This window comes from Jaculus jaculus, chromosome 5, assembly GCF_020740685.1.
Source record: "Jaculus jaculus isolate mJacJac1 chromosome 5, mJacJac1.mat.Y.cur, whole genome shotgun sequence".
NCBI lineage: Eukaryota > Metazoa > Chordata > Mammalia > Rodentia > Dipodidae > Jaculus > Jaculus jaculus.
In genome coordinates this window covers 139,172,810-139,194,694 of record NC_059106.1, presented here as the reverse complement: position 1 = coordinate 139,194,694, position 21,885 = coordinate 139,172,810, and the positions used below count along the sequence as shown (strand labels likewise).

General features: G+C 48.4%; 1 protein-coding gene across 1 annotated transcript in view; it reads left to right on the top strand.

Annotated features, from left to right (window-relative positions):
- The window catches only part of Xxylt1 (xyloside xylosyltransferase 1), a 167,260-nt gene that overhangs the window by 27,393 nt on the left and 117,982 nt on the right, over positions 1 to 21,885 (top strand). The window contains exon 3 of the mRNA XM_012947879.2: positions 6,879 to 7,026. Within this exon, the coding sequence (XP_012803333.2) occupies positions 6,879 to 7,026 (148 nt within the window). The remainder of the gene's footprint in view (positions 1 to 6,878; positions 7,027 to 21,885) is intronic.

The window sequence follows — 21,885 nt, the reverse complement described above, 5'->3', positions numbered from 1 at the left end:
AGAAGTGTTTATTAGTAACCACAGAAACACTATAGACAGGATCCTAGTAGAGTGTGGTGCTTGTGGGGTGGGGTGTTAGGGGGGAGGAGGGCGCGGGGTGCAGGCAGAGGTGGGATCAGGGGACCAGCTGAGCAAACAGGACTGGGATCTAGAACTTTCTTTGGTCCAGAAAGAGTACTATAGAGCCATGCGGGCCCTATTCCTACCCACAATGTCTTGGGACTGAAAATAGTACATTCCTTTCCCCCACCTGGGAATTCTTGTATGGATAAAGCATTCGAACTGTGCTAGTGAGGGTAAAGACAACTGCCTTTATCAAGCACACTTTATGCCTCTCCAGTGACATTCGCCATGATTCTCTCATGCTGGTCATACGTTAGATGCTCGGGGGGTTTTGGCTAGGGGCTTCAGGGGTCTGTGTGGCATGTTACTATGGAACCGAGGACTGGGCCTTTGCTAAAGGCCCCTGTGTCCTCCCGGTCTCCAGTGACACTGACCCTCCATCACTGGAGGGATCCAGTCCAAACTATATGCTCGTGCCGTGAGATGCTCGTGACTGTCCCTCACTGGTGGGCATTTCTGTGGTGATGACAGTCTTAGCAGCCAGTGCCAGTGCGGCTGCAGAACCCTTCCCGCAGTGCCCCTGTGGCCCCTCAAGACCAGCAAAGGCCCGTTTGTTTCTGCAGGAGATGGATTCCAGGCTCCAGCAGGGTGCACTAGCCACGTCAGATTCCCGAAGCTTTCCCTGAGCTTGGTGGCACCACGTTCCCCTCTTGCAGCTCTTGAAGTAGGGACAGTCTCTGGCTCGCCCGGCCTCTGGCTGGCTGGGCCCCGCTGCCTGCAGCTGCAGGGGTCGTTTTCTTCCTGCAGCCTTCAGTTCTTCTGGGAACCTGGTGTCTGTCTTCCTCTACCCACAGCCAGCCCTTGCCACCTTCATTCTTGGCTCCAGGAGCGTGGCCATGTCTGATTCCCAGTGGGCTTGTCAAGTGATGAATGATTTTTTTTTTTTCCTACCTCAAGCTCAGGGAATGTTTCCAGGAGCCGTGGCCTGGCTCCTCAGGCCTCTGTGTGACAGTGAGTGCGGCGCCAGGCTGGCTGAGGGTGTCTGCCTCTGCTTAGCACAGGCTCAGCCATGCCTGGTCCCTTGGCCTGCACTGTTGAAAGAGTTGAGAATGGGCCGTGGGTGATGGAGGAAGGCAAGCTTCTTTTCTCTTGAAAACCATTTTTTTTTAAAAGAGTGGACTCTTTCTAATACATGGAAAGATTGTTAGCTGCTGTTGCAGTGTTTTCTCAACATGTACTTCATTTTGAACAACAAAGACTGAAGACACCTTTGCCTAAAAATACTTCAGTCATTACTGAATTTGGGTGATTCTAGGAGTCCCTTGACACAATTAATTAAAAATAAAAGGAGGCAAAGAGATTTAACACAGGCTTATTTATTATTCCTGATGGAGGACTGACTCCATAATTACATGTGGGAAATATTGTTATTAAAAAAACTTTAAAAGGGTTAGAGAGATGACTTAGTGGTTACATGCTTGCCTGTGAAGCCTAAGGACCCCTGTTCGAGGCTTGATTCCCCAGGACCTACATAAGCCAGATGCACAAGGTGGCTCATGCATCTGGAGTTCGTTTGTAGTGGCTGAAAGCTCTGGAGAGCCCATTCTCTCTCTCTCTGTCTCTGTCTGTCTCTCTCAAATAAATAAATAAAAATAAACCTTTGAATAATTAATGGGGAGTTGAGGATGTGGCTCAGTTGCTAGAGTTATATGTCTAGCATGGGTGAAGCCCTGAGCTCTTGGTTGGATCCCCACCACCCCATAACTGAGCATGGCAATACACACCCGTGTTCCTGGTGCTTAGATGTGAGATGGAGGCAGGAAGCTCACACATTCAAGGTCAGCCTGCAATACATGAGACCCCGTCTGCAAGAGGAAACAGTCACTAGTAAGAGGAAGGTTAGTAAATGGCTATAAATATGACAATAACCTGACAAGTAAGAACTGCCTGCTAATATGGGTCTGGCTGATATTGTGGGTTGGGATAACATCACCAATAACACCCTACATAAGTTCATGGGGAGCCTCTGCACATCGGAAGTGACACACACTGGGTGACTCAGTCTCGCTGTGGGTGAGTAAAGCCACCCCTGTTGATTTATGTGAAAGGTCTGAGGAAGAATCTGAAGGTTGTGTGCATCATGTTTCATAGTAGAGTTTAAAAATTTCATATGTTAATATTTAATAAAGGTTACAGGTAATGATCTGATTTTATTTTGGTCTGGATCCCTACAAACCACATGTCGGGGCAGGAGAGATGGCTTTGTGGTTAAGGCACTTGCCTGCAAACCGTAAGGACCCAGGTTCTATTCCCCAGTACCCTCATAAGCCAGCTGCACAGTGTAGTACATGTATCTGCAGTTCATTTGCAGTGGCTGGAGGTTCTGGCATGCCCATTCTTTTTTTTCTCTCTCTTTCTCTGCCTTTCTCAATTCAATCAGTAAATAAGATATTTTAAAAACCCACATTTTAAGTGGGCGCAGCCAGTGGTGGAACCTCTCATTGGCTGACCACCTACAGTAGGGAGCCATGTTACATTATGGGTTCTAGGTTCTTAGGTAATTCTTCCTGTAGCTCCTGAGATAAGGGATTTGAAAGAGGAGAGGTCAGAAGGTGGCCTTTTCTCCCCCTACCTCTCTTGTCCACTCTTGCTTTGTAGCCCTTGGCTAGGCACTGGATCCTGGATATGGCTTGAGGCAGATCACAGCTTACAAATCTGCCTTCAGCTTGGGAAAGCTGTACGTTTTAATTCATAGTCAGTGTCTGTGGCCTGCTTCCTGTGGCATAAGTATATCCATGGAACATATTAATTTTTCTTTAAGTCGATGTATTATATGAAATATTCATTGGAGCAGGCTTCACAGAACAGCTCTGGGAACAAATGTGCTGAGTACAGTTTGTCCTCATAAATCTATTAATGCTGATAGGATGTGGTTGTTGCCCGGGAAGCTCTGGGGCGCTCTGGGGCGCTCTGGGGCTGGAGAGGGGCGGGCTGGCTGTGACGGCGCTTTGCTTCCCCGGGCCTGGCTGTGGCAGGCTGTGCTCGTGTGGACCTGCACGCACGCATATCCCGTTTGCTCTTTGCTTTTCTTTACCACCTTTTTTATTAAATTATTTCATTAAGTTTATTAATGTTGGACACATCATATGTTGGGACCATCATTTCCCTCCTCTCCCTGCTTCCGATCCACTGAGGGCCCTCCGCTGTGGGATTGCTGGTATTCCCCATGGAGTTGGGGGTGATGGGATATGAGAGCAGCAGTCAGGTCATTGTGTATGTGTGGCAGGGCCAATATCTGGATATTCCCTCCTACATTGTGGTTCTTACATTCTTTCCATCCTCTCCTTCATAAAATAAAATCCCTGAGCCGTGGTGGGTGTGCTTTAAGTCTACTTCAGTGTTGCGCTCCTAGCAGTTTCTGGGTCTCTGCTTTGGTGCAATTTGAGCATCCTCAGGGTCGGTCCCCATCACCCTGGCGCAGGCGTCAGGCTCACCGAGGACACGGCACTCTGGCTCATCTTGCCAATTCCTCTGTTTTCACCCGGGTCCTGGCTGCTGTGTGAAGGGCGGTTCACCTCCTCTATTCTTGTCTTATGAATAGATTTTGGTTGTCCTCGGTTCTCACTGCTTTCTGAAAAAGAAAAACAGCTTCTCTAATAGAGAGTGATGTCAGGATGGGTTAATTTTTAATGAAATATGGAATGGAGACTTCTGCTTCTCTGAGACCTTTCTTTTCATTTAGAGGAATTAGATAAGAAGTGGGAATGAAGGTTTAGAGTTGTAATGATGCTTTGCTGGGAAACGTGGGCCGTAAGTAATGACTGATCTATGAAGAAAAAGGATTCAGAGAACCAGGACATGGGTGGAGACGGGGTGCTAAGGCTGAGCCGAGTGCTTACCCCAGATTACCCTAACAGTCACAACAGGACGTAGGCGGCACCATGCCTGTATTGCCCATGACGTGACCGAGGCTCAGAGAGGCCTAGTAGCTGGCCCAAAGTGCAGGTCCTTCAGCCTCACACAGCTGTGTGGAGAGCCTGGCGCAGACGCAGCCAGCACTAAGTGTAATGCTCAGAGCAGTCACGATCCCTGGAGCCCTTCAGCAGTCTCCTGCTCATCGCTGGGACGAAACACCCGGCCAGAAGCAGCTCATGGAAGGAAAGTATATATTTTGGCTTATAGTTTCAGGGGAGACTTCATCCTGGCAGGGAAAGCTTGGCAGGAGTGGACAGCCAAATGTCACATCTCCATAGCAGCAGGGAAGAGGTAGAGAGAGTGAACTGAAGTGTGGCAAGCAGGGCTATAACACCCCAGTGCCCACCCCCCATTGATGCACACACCCCTCCTTCTGCAAGGCTCCACCTCCCAAAGGCTTCACCAGCTTGGGGTTAAGGCCATAGAGGACATTTTACATTCAAACTCTCATAAGCCCCCATGTGACCTGGGGTGCTGGAAGGGCTAGAGGATCACGGGAAACTCAGAGAAGGCTAGAGGGGAAGGTTCAGAGTCTGGATAGGAAGTTCCCAAAAGAGATGGGGGCTGGAAGGGGAAATACGGGAATTAAGAGCAAGTGCAGGCATACACTGTCAGAAAGGGGTAGCTTGCAGGGCTAGAGTGAAATGTGCCTGGTTTAGTTACGTCCTGAGGGTGGGGAAGGTTAAAGCTCAGGCAGAGCCTCCTAAGCCTCGTTAGGGCATTTGGACTAAAACCAAGGGCAAGGAGCAGCCAGTAGAGGTTTTGAAGCCAAAGAGAGAGAAATGAATTTGTGTATTTGGAATATGACCATGTGCTATAATAGAGGACATTTGGACAGGGTGAGATTAACTTGTCAGGGAAGCCACAGGGCAGGGGCTAGAGGCTGCAAAGGGGTGCAGGAGAGAGATGTAATTTAGGGGTTTTGTGATGGGAAATAGCAGGAACTGGCCTGGCTGAGAAAGCCACAAAAAGTTAGAGAAAAGGAAGCATCCAGGACTGGAGAGATGGCTTAGCAGTTATGGGACTTGCTTGCAAAGTCTAAGGATCCAGGTTTGATTCTCCAGGTCCCATGTAAGCTAGATATACATGTTGGCACATGCATCTGGAGTTCGTTTGCAATACCCCTGGCACACCCCATTCTCTCACTCTCTCTCTCTCTGTGTCTCTAATGAATAAGTAAAAATAAAATTTAGGGCTGGAGAGATGGCTTAGCAGTTAAGCACTTGCCTGTGAAGCCTAAGGACCCTGGTTCGAGGCTCGGTTCCCCAGGACCCACGTTAGCCAGATGCACAAGGGGGCGCATGCGTCTGGAGTTTGTTTGCAGTGGCTGGAGGCCCTGGCACGCCCATTCTCTCTCTTTCTCTCTCTCTCTCTCTCTCTCTCTCTCTCTCTCCCTCTTTCTTTCTTTCTGTCTGTTGCTCTAAAATAAATAAAATAACAACAAAAAATTTAAAAATAAGATAAAATAAAAATAAAATAAAATTTAAAAATACTTTGGGGCTAGAGAGATGGCTTAGCAGTTGAGGCACTTGTCTGTGAAGCCTAAGGACCTATGTTCGGCTCTTCAGATCCCATTTTAGCCAGATGCACAAAGGTGAGGCAAGTGCAAGGTCACATATATCCACTAAAGTGTCACAGGCATCTGGAGTTCAATGGCAGTGGCTAAGGCCCTGGTGCACCAATTCTCTCTCTCTCTCTCTCTCTCTCTTTAAAACAAAAGCAGCAGCCAGAAGGGGGAAGGAGGAGAACACACCTTGGAAACAAATGTTAAGAAACTTTAGGTTGGGCGTGGTGGCCTCAGCACTTGGGAGGCTGAGGTAGGAGGATCGCTGAGAGTTCAAGGCCACTCTGAGACTGCATAGTGAATTCCAGGTCAGCTTGGGCTAGGGGGGAGACCCTACTTTGAAAAGGTAACAACAACAACAACAACAACAACAACAACAACAACAAACCCAAACCTTTAAACAGGCTTTTACAGAAAGGCACGAGATACAGTCACCAGAATAGCTCTTAGGAAATGATGACATCTGATATGGTAAATTTAATCACGTTTGTTTCCAGCCAGATCCTTACTCTGTAGCTTAGGCTGGGTTTGAACTTGTGGTAATCTTTTTGCCTCAGCCTCCCAAGTGCTGAGATTATAGATGTGAGCTACCACTCCTGGCTCTACTAAGGTTCAGTAGTGTTTCAGAAGTCTAAGGAGCCCTAAGGACAAAAGGCAAACATGCTAAGGGAAATGTAGTCGAAAGAGAAGAGAAATAAGGTAAAAGTATTGTAAATGATGGGCAGAAGCAGAACTCAAAGGAGGGAAGTCAGGAGGGGCTGTTAACCACTGTTGCAGGGCTATGACCCAGTGGACTGAAGGTTCCAGAAGTCTGTGGTGACATGGGAATCTGGACAGACTCAAGGGCAAAGCAGAGATCGAGAGTGGAGCCCGCCCGCTGGAGAGCTTCCCAGCCGTGTTCACGCCTGTCCTTCCCCTGCTGAGGGCCACCATCAACACAGATGGAATCAGCTTGCTCCCCTTGAAGTTCAAAAGCAGAAAGCCACCTGGAAGCTGGTCCCATTCCCTGCCTTCCTTCCTACCGCTCTTCCCCTGTCCCCTCCCCACGGGTGTCCCTGGCCCCATAGCCAGCCTCCGTGCTGCTGAACTCTGCTCCTTATTGCCCCCCAACTTCCTTTTCGCTCAGTCACACTCCCCATGTCCTCAAGTCCTGCTGGCAGACCCTGAAAGGACCTGTCTGTCCCTGCCTCTTGGCCTCAGGTATGTGTTGAGAGTCTGGAGCCCAGTGTGAGAGCCGACTGACTGACTGTTGGGGTTTTCCTGCTCCCCACTCCAGGTCATCTTCCACGACGTGGCTGTGCTCACAGACAAGCTCTTCCCAGTCGTGGAGGCCATGCAGAAGCACTTCAGTGCTGGCTCAGGGACCTACTACAGCGACTCCATCTTCTTCCTCTCGGTTGCCATGCATCAGATCATGCCCAAAGGTAACCTGCACTGCCGGGGAAGCGTCCTGGACTGCCGGACTCTGCATGCCCTCTTTCCTGGCTTGGTATGGCTGTTGCCCTGTCTCAGAGGAAGACAAGGGCTTGGGGGGTTCCACACAGCCAGGTACCAAATCCCCTAATCCTGTGAGGTGACAGGTAGAGCAGATGGAGGGCTTGCCACCCGCCCAGGGCTGTATGCTCGTGTAAGTGGCAGACTAGGTTTTGAACCTGATTCTGACTGGCTTGGGGTTCTGCCTCTCCAAATAGTATATTCCTTCCCCTCAGCTGGCCCACATAGGAGCTCTCTGGGAGGCCCAGCGCAGGTGTGGAGAGCCACTCAGATTCAATGTGGGTGTGGCTTCTGTTCTCATAGATCCTAAGGTCAGGACAGGTGTAGATGCTACCCTAACTCCAACATTGGCCCTGTTCATACCTTTGGCCCTTTAAGGCGCGTTACCTCTCTAGGCCTCATTTTTGCCACCTGTGAGGAGAAGAGGCTGCACCAGTGAGTTATTTCTGCCTGCCTCTGCACCTGTGGGTTTATAGGCATGCCCCCAGCATCTGGGTATTCCTAGGAGCCAGGGGAAACGTTCTACCTCCATCCTACTTCTCCAGTGGACCCACTCTGCTCCTAGCTGCTGTCTACCCCCACCAGGCTTTGGCATAGGATTCTGTCTGATCACAGTGTTCCATGGCTTAGCAAGTTTGCAACTGCTTGACTAGATGAGCCACACGGGCCTGATCTCTCCTGCTGTCCTGCATGTGTGAGTGTCCTTGACACTAAAGAGTGTCAGATCAAGTGGAAGCATGTTGGCCTTTCTGCATCCCCCCCGCCCCCCACTCCACGCCCGGTCCACTGATGGATCCTTGTCTACTGAGCGCTGGATCTAGGCGAGAGAGGTTATGCTTTGAAATGCCCAGTGAGGAGCAAGAGGCAACTCTACTGTTTGCAAAGAAGGGAAGATGCTACTGTTTCCAGCTACGTGGGGAGTCAGGTAGTGAATCTTAGAAGGCCAGGTGACCAGCTAGGTAGAACCTGATGGACCACTTTCCTTTGGCTTTGCTCCTAAAATGTCTGAGCCAGGAGGACTGCTCTGATCATCTCCTGCTTTCTTCTGAAGACCCATCACTGCTTGGGGGCAGTGTCTATGGAGAGCAGGCTTTGGTGGGAGCCTGGTCCTGGGCCCAGTATGTGGGTCAGATTATCTAGGTCTCTCCAGAGAGGGGCAGGGCCAGGGACTAAGCTGGAAGACATGGAGGGAGTTGTTTTGGCCCAAACAGGCAGACTTCTCTTGGATTCTTTAGCCAAATGATAAAGTGCTCCCAGAGAGTCATTTCTGTGAATGCCCAGGATCCACTTGCCCAGAAGAACTATTGGGAGTTATTAAGACTCCACAGTCATGAAAAGGGCGAATCGTGCCAGCGTTTCCCGCGGTGTCTGGGGCGTGTTCTGCTAGGAAGTCTGGCTGCCAGCTCCACACTTGGCTGTGCTGCCAAGTTCCAACTGGGCAGACCCTCTGGAATTCCTGCAATTTTCGGAAGGACACCGAGGAAGTGTTTGGACATCATTAACACTGTCTTGAGTTGGTTCCTTATTGCTGCCTTTTTAGTGTTTCTCATTTTTTAATTATAAAAATTACTCTTGTTCTTTAATGGCTTTGTTTTTATGGAATTTCTGTGTTCTTGTTATTTTGGCTTTCTCCAGGAAAGTGAGAATGGGGTGGGTGGGCGCATGTTCTTGGTCCCGCCCAGGAAGGCCGGGTTAGGCCAGCTCTCACTCCTCAGAGTTGTCCGAACCTGGTGACTGGGCTTCCAGAAATGCAAGCCATGCTTCTGTGTCCGAGCCTCTCCTCTCTCCTCTCTGTGTCTAGCATAAAGTCACTTTATACACTATATAATGTATTTTGTTCTTATTGCCCCCCCGTTACTCTCTTATCCCCCTTCCTCTTCCATTAACACCACTTTCTTCCCTATTCATTAATCATCCTTCCTGCCTTTTCATACTTACGTACTTAAAAAAGTATTTTATGAAAAAAAATTTAATTATGAGAGAGAGAGAAAAAGGCAGATATATAGAGAGAATGGGTGCACCAGGGCCTCTAGCGATTGCAAACAAACTCCAGACACGTGCCACCATGTGCATCTGGCTTATGTGGATCCTGGGGAATTGAATCTAGGTCCTTCGGCTTTGCAGGCAAGTGCTTTAACTGCTAAGCCATTTCTCCAGCCCCTTAGGTACTTTTAAAATATGTCTACTTCTTTGTCTTGGTGTTAGGGATTTTAACTAGGGCCTTGTACTTGCTAGATAATTGCTGTATCACTGAGCCACATCTCAAGCCCTGTTTTCTTCTTTTTCCATTTTAGTAGTAACGTTAATTCATGAAATATTTGAGAACAACATTAAAATAGAAACGCAGCTGGGCTTTATTACCATTTAAGCATCAACATTGTTAATTCCTTGCCTAGTATTTCCCTAATATATAGCATCTTAAAAATATGGACAAAATAAGAGTTATATTTTATCAGATCATTATAAGTTCTTTTAATGTATCAAGATATGGAAGTAAACTTTAATTTCAACTAAAACATGGGAGAAATGGTACAACTAAAGCTGGCCATGATTTTCCCAGCTGATGTCATAGATTGCTATATATTATATAATTATGGTCTTTGAAAATTTTCTGAGTAGCTCCGTTAAGTAGATGAGTGTTACCTTACTTTAAACTTCCCTATCTCAGATCGCTGGGTGCTTCCCCTCTGCGTTCTGTTATCATAAGTTAAACGGTGCTCAATGTCCATGTACATAAAGATTAGGAGTATATCCGCGTGACAGCCAGGCACTGTCAACTCCCCAGCGTCCCTGGCGTTGTTGGCTTGCACAGATGAGGCTCTGTACTGTTTGTCAGGCCCACTGGTGTCTAACCTGTCCTGTGGCTCTTAGGCTTCCCAGTCACTTGCGGTCACATTGACAGGAGAGGAAAGCAAGGAGCTGAGAGATTGAGCTACTTGGTGGAATCCTAGGCTGAGCTGGGCTTCTGCTGGCCCAACCCACGGCCCATGACCATTCTGATCTCCAGACCTGAGTGCCTGCCTGTTCTGCGTGCACAACCCCTTGAAGCTTATAGAGCTAAGCCTCTCCCCTTCTCCTCTGAGCCTCTTGCTGCAGCCCTGCAAGCTGCCTACCGGGCTGGGAAAGCAACCCCATGTTGCTACCCAAAACCACATCTGCCAAGCAGCACCCCAGGAGGAACACGGCGTGGGGGTGGGGGGGTGGACCAGATGGAACACACTGGCTCTGATTTGGTCAGCGCTTATTTTTCTGTGTTTCCTTGAGGGTCACATGTGGCCAGCTGGCCTGTCCTGCAGTTCACACTTGCTGTCCCTGTGCTCTTCACAGACTTGTGGCCACTCTGCTCCTTACTGGTATCCATGGAGCTTTCATTCCCCCAGTCCGTGGTATAAGGTTCGTCACCATTGGAAGTGTCTTATGCAATGGAAAAGAAAACATTTGTGCTCAACTGGAGCTGGAGGGAGTGAAAAGCAGCTCCTTCGGGACTACCAGCTACCCTGTCCTGTGTCACATGGTTTTGAGTACTGTCAGCTATGGCTTAGTGATGTGGCCCATGAGAACAGTCCTTCCAGGCAGAGCTTTGATGTGTAGTGTTTGGCTGTGGAGTTCTCCCTGGGCAGAGACGGCAGGTGCCAGATTCTCGGCCAAGCTTTCATGTAACTGGAGGCCCCAGGAGCCTTTCCTGATGTCACATGCACCCTGGAAGGCCCTCCTGTTCTGCCAGTCCTGTCAGCCTGTGTTGTTTGCCTTTGCCAAGGATCTGCTGTTTACATGACGTGATGCCATGCAAACACCAGAGAGAATGGCATACCCAGGTCTCCTGCCAGTACAAATGAACTGCACGTGCCTGTGCCACTGTGTGCATCTTGCTTTATGTTGATACTGGGGAATTGAGTCCAGGCTGTCAGGCTTTGCAGGCAATCTCTGAGCCCTTAGAGGACATTTAAAAATATACATACTAATTTATTTATTTAGAGAAAGAGAAAATGAGTAAGCATGCATGGATACACGAGGGACTCTTGTCACTAATGAACTCCAGGCACCTGGGTCATTTTGTGCATCTGGCTTTACATGGGTAATTGAACCCAGGCGGGCAGGCTTTGCAAGCAAGTGCCTTTAACCACTGAGCCATCATATCAGACTTGTGGGCATTATTAAATTTTTTTTTTGAGACAGAGAAAGAGGCAGACATAGAGAGAAAGAATGGGTACGCCAGGGCCTCCAGCCTCTGCAGATGAACTCCAGGCACATGCGCCACGTTGTGCATCTGGCTTACGTGGATCCTAGGGGAATCAGACCTGGGTCTTTTGGCTTTGTAGGCAAGTACCTTAACCACTAAGCAATCTCCCCAGTCCTGTTTTTTTAATATTTTATTTTTTATTTATATTTCAGAGAGAAAGGGGGGGGAGAGAGAGAGAGAGAGGGAAAGTGGCAGATAGAGAGAGAGAATGGGTGGGTCACGAACTTCAGCTGCTGCAAACGAACTCCAGAAGCATGTGTCACCTTCTGCCCCTGGCTTACATGGGTCCTGGGAATCGAACTTGGATCCTTTCGCTTCCCAGGCTCGCGCCTTAACTGCTAAGCCATCCGTCCAGCCCCCAGTCCCGTTTTTGATAGGCAGGAATCTGATCTCTCTGTTAAGAAAACTGCTGTACCACAAGGATCAAACACTGGGGTCCAGCTGCACATTTTTACTGCATGCCCATGGCTGGGCATTATTATCAGCTGGTAAGACCTATGGCGACCTCGCCAGCCTCAACAGTAGACTGGCTAGTTTGTATATGTGTGTTAGTGCATGGCCTGTGTACAGACATCTGGTCTGTACATGCATGGAACATGAAGAGAGCACCCTGAGATCTGGTCCCCTCACCTGCCTCCCAGAATATAGGCTTCGTGTGAGTCATGTCCCCAAACAACACCCAGGAGTGTGGCACTGGAGTCACCTTATGGTCTTCCCTTTTGGAAAGAGCTTCTGATAAGGTGTCTTAGTCTGATTCCTAGCTAATAACACAATTCCACAGACTAGATAAGTTACAAAGAATATTTTTTTGACTACCAGTTTTTATCCAAGGTCTGGGGACTCTATCTAATAGCCTTACTCGCACAGTTCCAGGGTAACACAGGGCACCACCTGCAAAGAGATGGAGAGTGTGGTGTGTGTGTGTGTGTGTGTGTGTGTGTGTGTGTGTGTGTGTTTCTCTCTCTCTCTGTCTCCTTCCCTCTCTCTTGGTATGAAGCCTCCGGATTCAACCATGGGGCTCCACCCTCATGACCTCACCCACTCTTAACACCTCGCCAGAGACCCACCTCTACACACCATCTTTGGATTAAGTTTCCACCCTCCCTACATCACAATGAAGATTCAACTCCAGTGTGAGCTTGGAAGGGGTCAAGGCATATTTGACTCCTAGCATGGGGGTTAAGTTCTCGTCGCCTACGTTTAAGTGAGCTCTGCCATCTCAACTGCCCCCATCTTGGGAGCATGTCAGGCAGAAATTAAGTAGTACAGCTAAACATAGTTCATCTTTCTCCTGCGATTTTTGCCCCCAGCTCCTCAATCCAGATGCTTGAAGCCACACAGTCATGCCACATGGTTATTACTGCCACAGGCCCTATCTTCCCTGGCTTCCTGGGGTCTGCGTGGGTGCAGGGATCAGGCAAATAGAAGGTGTTGCAAATCTCTGAGAACAGGCAGGATGTAGAGTCTAATGCGGTGCTTGCTGCTATAGAAAAGCACAGCAGACCATGGTGAACAAGCATGGCCCGTCTCCTACCTCAGCTCTCCTAACCCTGGCACGCTGAGCTATGCCCTGAGACTGTACCTCAGCAGTCTGTCGTGGGGGCTTTGCTGCTGCAAGCAGGCAAGGGCACCCCTGCAAGGACATTTTCGGGTCTACGGTGGGTTCCCGGCACAGGTTGGACCAGGCTAGCATAAAGTTCAGGTAGCTCATGTATGACTGCTTCTCAGCTGCGACTCACAGGTCTGTTTGCAGGAGAGAATTGAGGCAGGCAAGAGGCAAAACGCACCTGGGAAAACCCAGTCTGGCCGCTGTCATCCGTCCATCCATCCATCCATCCATCCATCCATCCATCCATCCATCCAAGTCCCGAAACTCTGAGGCGGTGTGCGACCTTTTGCGAAAAGTCTTAATTTTTTTTTTATAAGTGAAACTGAGAAGATGTAGTGTGAAAGCTATATTTATTTGAATTGTTTTTTTTTTTCTGTGCTTTTTGTACTTTTTGTACTCCCAACCATGGGAGGTACTTAGTGTTTTCCACTGGTCTTTTATATCAACTTCATGGAACAGAGGCCATTTTTCAGGTGGTTTGTGGAATTTCGTAACTTTGTTCAGTGTGAGACCAAATCCAAACACTGCTCTGTAATCGATGCTCAGCTAGCTGGTCTGAAGCGATTGAGTTCCTAATGTGTGGACCCTGCAAAGGTATGTGCATATGTTCTGGAATCTGGGAGGGGGGTAGTGGCCAAAGAGTACAGGAAGGCCTTTTATCCACTCCTACCCCCATTATCCCTAAGGCCTGGAGGCAGTGGGCACAAGGGCCCCTGAGCTCACTGATGCTGAACATATTTTTATGCTCCTGTAAAAAGCACATGGCACAGGCTTGGTGGCTGCTGTATGCTCTCGAGTTACGTGTCCCGGAAGCAGATGGGACTGGGGTGGGATAGCGTGGAATGGCTGTGGGTCCCTCTGCCCCTTCCTTCCTGGCTCTCTGTCACAGGGGAGAAGAGGCACTATTTCCTCCTGCATCTTCTCCCGCAGCAGGTAAAATAGACTGTTCCAGTGTCCTGTCTGTCAGAGGGCATGGTCCCTCTGTAAAGGGCTTCCTTCTTCCTGGACTTCCCTCTTCCTTCCTGAGGCAGAGAAATGGGGCTGTACTTGTCAGGGTGGACGTATGCCATCCACCCCGCCCCTGTCATGCTCCTTGGGCTGGAGGGGAACAAAGTCCCACTATGACTTTGGACCTCAGCCACTATTTCTAGAGTTCCATTCACATGCAGTCGATAATCAAGTGGTGCTTGAATTTCCCATCTGCCTTTGCTGCTGATGAGTATAAGTGTTTCAGAAACCTCCCACAGAGAAGAGCCACCAGGCTGTTCCTAAGTTCTCTGGACAAAATAGCATCTGGTATTATCCAGACCTCCTGCGACTGACTGCTCAGAGCCATCATCTTCTCTGATGGGGGCGATGATGGTACAGACTTCTCTGGGCATGGTGAGACTGACAAGGTGGCGTTTGAAGTCACTGCCTAGTCTGGAGGTGCTCAGTAAGTGAGTGTGTCAGGATGCTGCTTCTTCAGGGAATGGCAAGCACCAGGAGGTCCTGCCGCTGCAAATAGCTCCACTCTGTGTAAGCCCGAGTTTAACCCCAGTGAGCACAGAATGGCTTGTATGGGAAGTATTGTTCCACAGGGTTTTCTCTCGGGCAGGAGAGAACCCATGTGAGTGGCAGTCAGAGCAGCAGCCTCTGTCCTGTGTCTGGACTTGGGGAGACCTGTGGGGTCATTTGAGCAGAGAACAGACTAGATCTTATCAGTTCTGCCAGAGGGCGAGCTTCAAGGGGAATTGGTGAGAGGCTGGTGCCATTCCTTGAGAGCTTGGGAGCCCAGGCTGGGAGAGTGCAAGACAGACCTTCGGAGCCTCAGCCCAGGTGATATCTACTGTCTCACAGATGGTGCTGAGTTCCAAATCCATCCACCTGGTGTGGTCACCATGCATTTCTGCAGTTGACGTTCACTGCGTGTCTCCTCCTTGTCCCTATCTTATGCATCAACACTGGGCACAACGAACAGTTTGGATACTGAAGTCATGAATGTACTTGCTGGTGACTGGCTCCTGTGAGTTGACCATCTTGGAATGAATCTGTTTCTCTCTTCTCTTTTTTTCCCCTACCCACATCTAGTAGACATCTTTTGGAATGTTCTGGACTCTACCTATGTTGAGAGAGAAGGGAGAGAGGAAGAGGGGGGCTTCAGCCTTGCTTCTTTCTGCTCTCCCACATTCATCTTGTTGTCCAGCCAAGGTGGCCTCTTGAGATTTCTTAGTCAGTTGTGTATTTTGCTATCCCACTTTCTGAGCTGACTCAGCTCTTCCTTTTGAAGAGAAGGTTTCCATAAATTCTGTCAAAGGCTCTGCGTGTCAGAGGGCCCAGGAAGGTAGACTTTCCTATCAGTGGGGTTACCTTTGGCTGGACTTTGGGTGGGCATGACGGGATTGATTTAACGTGACCCTTCACTTTTTGTAAGAACTGGAAGCTCTTGAGTGGATGGAGGAGGCTGTACGGTATGATTCCACTGAGTTGGATTGGCCCTGTGGCTCTGGAGTTAAGATGATAAACACTCTTAGAGCTGCCTGTCTCCCAGGGAGACAGCATAGTCCCTGTCTGCCCTGACCGTTGCCTTTGGACATCCCTGTCTGCCATGGCAGCTTCTTAATTGGACTGCCTGCCTGCTCAGCACCCTCAGCTCTGGGGAAGGGCTGCTCTAAAAGTCATGTTGGCCTTGTGAGGATTTGGGTCATGGCTTCCCTTCTGTATGGAATTGGCGAGTCAGGTAGAATACTGGCCTTTTAAAAGCACCTTATACCACATAATAATGCTTGCCCATTTCCATCATTAATCATAGTCCTGTGGTTAGAAAGATCAACATGCCTGGAGTGAGAGTGAGCTTCTGACTACGAGCTAATTTGGTGGTTTAACTTGAAGTAAACTCCCTCATCTGTCTTTTCCCACGTGTTGGGTCACTCATCTGATATTCCCTGGGAATTTCACTTGTTCCCTCCTTCCCTGCCTTCTTCCTTTTTCTCCAAAGTCAATGAGTAATAGAGGGTTCTATTACAGCAGGGACTGGAATCAGATTATGACAGCTCTGAAGACCTGTCTACATGGTGCTTCTTTCTTTTGCTCTGTCGTGGTAATGTTGTTTCTGTGCATGTTTCCCTATTGTCCACTCTCTTCAGTAGCTTTATTTTTGATCTGTTTCTGACAAACTGAAGTGTGCATGGGGCTTTGGTTTGTTGTGACATTTCTACAGTGAGCATCATCTCTTGGTATTTCATTTCAGATCCTGATACAGAATCATTTGGCCAACCTATGAGTCATAAATTGTTGATTTGTTTTAATATTTTTGTTGCTGGTTCAATCAGCTGAGACCGGGCAGATGGGATCACCTGGTTCCAAACCTAGCCATCAGGGTCTGCCTGTTCAGCAAGGATGTGGATTGTGACTACCACACACTCACACAGCAGCTACTGGGACGGCGGGAGGCTGTGCTCGACATGGAAGGGTCAGGGAGGGGCAAAGATGTGGGTTTTCTCTTGTGACTTCAGTTTCTAGTGAGGGTTATTTGACATTTGTATAAATATACAAATCACTGTCATATGAGAGAGTAAGAAAGAGTCACCATACTTTAGGTGATGTCACAGGCAGCCAGTGTTCTCTTCCTCCTGGTGCCCTGATGGCATCCACCTTCCCTTGAGTGTGAGCTGGGTTTATTGCCTTGGTTGAACAGAATATGATAGATGTGATGATGTCTCACCTCTGAGATTACTGCAGCCGACCATGACTTTCGTCCTGGGTCCCTTTTCTCTCTCTTTCTCTTGGTAGGTAGGCTCTCTACCAACTAAGCTACATCTCCAGCTTTTCTTTTCTTTCTCTCAGAGTTTAATTGGAGGGACCCAGCTGCCTTGTTATGACATGCTGGCCCTGTGAGGGTCTAAATCATAAGGAACTGATGTCTCTGGCATCTCTGGCCTCAGCTTGGTGAGCTTGGGCATGGGTCCTCACATAGTCAAGCTCTGGCTGAGCGACCTTGGTCATAGCCTCTGAGCCATAGGCATCCAGCCAAGCTGGACTTAAATTGCCTCAGAACTGAGACTCTTGAATCTATCTTTTGTAATCAAACTTTTTAATTTTGAGATACTTCTAGATTAATGTGTAGTTCTAAGAAAGAATAAAGATCCTTTACTTAATCTGCCCCATGACAAATCTGGCCAGACTGCACAAATGCCATGCAGGACATGGACATTGCTACTGTCAAGCCCAGGGCATTTCCGTCACCACAAGGATCCCTCCTGTTACCCCTTTTATAGCTACACCCATTCCCTCAGCTTGTGGCCTTCACTAATCTGTTTTCCACTCTATGCTGTTGTTGCTAGAATGTTACATAAGTGGGATCATGAAAGTTTGTCATCTTTTGGGATTGGCTTGTTTCACTCCACATAATTCTCAGGAGATTCAAGTTGCAGCACAGACCAGTAATCCATTCCTTTTTAGAGCTGAGTCGTATTTCATGATATGGATGTAGGTGACTTTGCTTAACCATTCATCACCGAAGTACATCTAGATCGTCTCAAGTTTTGGCTGATTATGAATAAAACTGCTGAGATTTGTGTGCAGATCTTTGTGTGTACATGGTTCGGTTTTGAGATAAATGCCCAGAACCACGGTGATAGCAGGTCTTATGTCAGTTACGTGCTTGGGTCCGTAAGAAATTGTCAGGCTTCTCCAGACTGGCCGTACCATTTATCACCGCTCTACCCCTGTGTGTATGCGGGAGTCTCACGTCTCTTTGAGTCTGTCTGTCCTCCCTTCCTCTGTCCCTGTTTTCACCTACTAACTGATGGCAGCAGTGTGCTCTGATTACCCCTGATGATTCAAATGTTTCCAGTGAAGCTCTCCAATAAGCCGGCTCTCACTGGGGATATGGGTGCTTCCCTTTTGTGGATGTATATGGAGATTGTGTCGTAGACTCTTAGGCAAGTCCTCAGACATTTATTACCTGTCAACCCTGCCTTTCCCAGCCCAACTGGATTCTTTGCAGGACAACCAGAGGGTTGTCACAGGTCAAGCTTGTTCAGCTTGGCTTTTGGGGGGCATCAGGGTAATAGGGAATGCCCATTTTCTGAGTAGTTCATGAAGACCCTAGTCCCTGCCTGCAGATCAGGCCCCCTGTGGCACAGTCACCCTGCTCCTAGGAATGATTCTTAGGGTCACTTTGTCGTGTACTGTTTAGGAAATCACTGCTGCTGCTGGTCTGTCTTTCTCTCTCTCTCTCTCTCTCTCTCTCGCTCTCTCTATGTGTGTGTGTGTGTGAGAGAGAGAGAGAGAGAGCGAGAGCGAGAGCGAGAGTGAGAGAGAGAGAGAGAGCAAGAGAGAGAGAGAGAGAGGAGGGTTGTTTTTAGACACAGAGCCACACATGATTCGCTCACGATGATGACAGTGCAGCATATCAGACTCCATTAGGAACAAAAACCTGAGGCCTTTTAAAAGCACTTTGCTCACCTCTTCCTTGTTCCATGCCAAACACCACTGCAATTTCCTCAGTTGGTCATCACATTCCCTCTCTGGACGGCTGATGTCTTCCATGTTTGAGTCAGCCTTATTTTGGGGTTTGATATGACTAATAAGTCCCCAGATTGCTTGGCAGCCTTAGACTAGAGCCGTGATCATTGCTTGGCCTTAGAGCACCCTCGGCGTCTAGGATGACAGACTTGGGGGAGCAGCACTGGAGGGCTGGCAGCAGAACGGAGGGCAGGACCTATTGGGCTGTTACTATTCCTCACCCTGCAGCCTCAGGGGCTGCCAGATCTCTGATCCTTGTGTTTAAGGAAATGAATTTTTAAAAATATTTGTGTGTGTGTGTGTGTGTGTGTGTGTGTGTGTGTGTGTGTGTAAGGTGTGTAGGCCACAGTGTGTGTTTGGAGGTCAGATGGAAACTTTCCAGCCGGTTCTCACCTTCCACCTTGTTTTGAGGCAGGGTCTCTTGTTTTCACCACTCTGTTCACCAGACTGGCTGGTCTAGCTTCCAGGAACTTGTCCTGTGTCTGCTTCCTTTCTTGTCATAAGTCCACTGGGGTCACTGCCTGCCTCAGCTGTACCTTTTTAGTTTTGTTAGCCTCACTTTTCTTGTGTAGGTTTTCTCCAGTGCTGGCCCACTGTGTGTCTACATCGCTATGAACCCTGGGCTGGGTTTAGGATTGTATGTGCTGCTCTCTTGAATATATAGACCCCCCCAAAGAGATTTACAGTGGGATGGGGTGGGTACAAGTCACTTAGTGACACAATGGGCTCTTGAAGGCCCAGGAGTGTTGGGTTTCTGGAAAGAGTGTACACATTAATACAGGAGGTGAGCAAGAGCCATAGTTGGGGCTGGAGAGATGGCCCAGCCATTAAAGGCGCTTGCTTGCAAAGTCTGACAGCCTGGGTTCCATTTCCCCAGAACCCATGTAAAGCCAGATGCACAAAGTGGCATATGCATCTGGAGTTCATTTGCAGGGGCAGGAGGCTCTGGCATGTCCATATTCACTCTTTCTTTCTGTCTGCCCTCCTCTCAAATGAATGAATGAATGAATGAATAAGTAAATCAAATATTTTTTAAAAGAAGCCATAATCACAGAGCAGATCATGGTATCTTTGGACTGCTCTTCATGCTGTTTCTGTCTCCCTGTCCCTACATGTTACCCCTCTCTGCAGATAGGGATAGGAGATTCAAGGACCTGAGAACTTCTCAGATGTGGGTGACGTAGCTGTAACTCACAGACCATCACTGTCTGGGTAGCAAGCATGGAAGCTGTAAGGGCCCAGCCTCTATATGTAGGTGGGGATATTCTTTAACTTTAGCTCATGCCCAGGTATGTCAGCACTTTCATTTATTTTTAAACTATTTTATTTATTTATTTATTTAGCTGTGAGGAGAGAGAGAGAGGGAGAGATGGAGAGATTGAGCATGCCAGGGCCTCTTGCCACTACTCCAGATGCATGCACCACTTTGTGCATCTGGCTTTACATGGTACTGGGGAATTGAACCTGGGCCACTTTTAACTGCTGAGCCATCTCCCCAGTCCATTAGCACTTTATTGACAACTGCTCATAGGTTAGTTGGCCAGAAGAGCTAAAACCCATCTCCGTGGCTGTCTACCTCACAGCTTATAGACTAGTCAGCAAGAGCGAGTGCATTCCCAGCCATTCTCTCCCTTCATTCATGCCACCATCTTCTTAGCTTACGTCCTTGGTGCACAATACTGTGTAATGAATCATGTAGCAGTTTAGAGGTTTCCCTTGACCAGCACTTGTTTTGTGCCTTAGTCCTTATGTGATCTTACCTCTCTCTAGAAGGCTTTCATTTAGTTCTCCATTTCACGGGAAAATAGGGTGCAGAGGGGGCAGGCACAGTGACCCAGGATGCAGAACTTGGACTATCATACTCCAGGACCAGCACCCTTTCCAGGTAAAAGAAATTTAACTTGTCCCGGCCACCTTTGTTCTCACAAAGACCTTTCTTTTTTTTTTTCCCCAAATATTTTATTTATTTATTTATTTATTTATTTATTTATTTGAAAGAGAGAGAGGGAGGGAGGGAGAAATAGTCAGTGAAAGAGAGGATCAGCCTCTGGTCACTGCAAACAAAACTCCAGATGCATGTACCACCTTGTGCATCTGGCTTACATGGGTACTGGGGAATCAAATCTGGGTCCTTAGGCTTCACAGGCAAGGGTCTTAACCAGTAAGCCATTTCTCCAGCCCTCTCACAAATAATTTTCAATGACAGTGACAAAATTAACTGAACACAAAGAACATCAAATGCAGTGAGCAGAAGGAGCACAGAAGCTGACTCTCTGGAGACTTCACACTCGAGAGTATCTGGCGGCGTCTTCCTCTTCTGGATAGTGCTTGCTTTTGAGACGTCCTTTGTCTCAGTTGACACATTTTTAGGTTTGCTAAGTCCGAGGCTCCTTGAAGGTCAGTCCTGTTGTGCCCTTGGCTGTTAGGTCTCAGTTATCTGTGCTGACAGAGGACAGAGGTAGAGAAGTAGCCACGTTCCAGCTTGGAAGTAATTACGGCACAGAGCTTGGGGTTCTTCTCGGTCTTGCAGCCTGATGTCTTTACTGCTTGGCCAGGCAGGCGCTGAAGCGAGTGTGCCAGCCCAGCTGGAGCCTGGATCTGGAGGCATGGCCTGGGCAGAAGTTCTTCCTGACAGCCCAGAGTGTGGGAGGACACGGGAGCGAACCCAAGCTTCATCAGAGTTTGAAGCAGGACACTGCTGTGCATATTCCCAGTGCACAGTGGGCAGGAGTGGATGGCTCATCCCATAAGGACTTGAGATAGAGGATGGACTTTGGGAGGACAGTTGCTGTCCACATTTGTTGGCATGTGGTCTGTCTCTATGTTAGGGTGGCTGAGAGGAACAGTATTTGGATGGACTCTCACAGTTAGGTAGCTTAAGGAATGTCCCAGAAGCAGGTGGCTTGAAGGTGCGTGTGAGGATCTCCTAGACACACAGAGCACTTCTGTCAGGCCGCGGCTGTAGCTGACATGACTCTTGGACCTTCTTGACTGTGATCAGTCACCGGGCTGAAGAGCAGGCGATTTGGCTCCCTCTTTCCAGAGGAGCCCAGAAGTTGGCCTGGCAGAAGATGAAGAAAGGGCATCTTGTGATCATCTGGGCTGGTGGCTCTGAACTGGACACCATCAGAACTACCCAGAGAGCCTGTTCTGGCTCTTTGCCTGTTTACCAACAATCAGATTCTTTAAATTTTTTATAATTTGAGGTGAAATTATATACAGTATAAATAGAGATTTCTTTTTAAAAAATATTTTTATTTACTTATTTTGGGAGGACAATGGGAGAAGGAAAATATTAGAATTTGGGCACACCATGGCCTTCTTGCTATTGCAAATTAACTCCAGGAACATGGGCCACATTGTCCATCTGGCTTTATGTGAGTACTGGGCAATCAAACCTGGGTCCTTGGGCTTTGCAGGCAAGTACCTTAA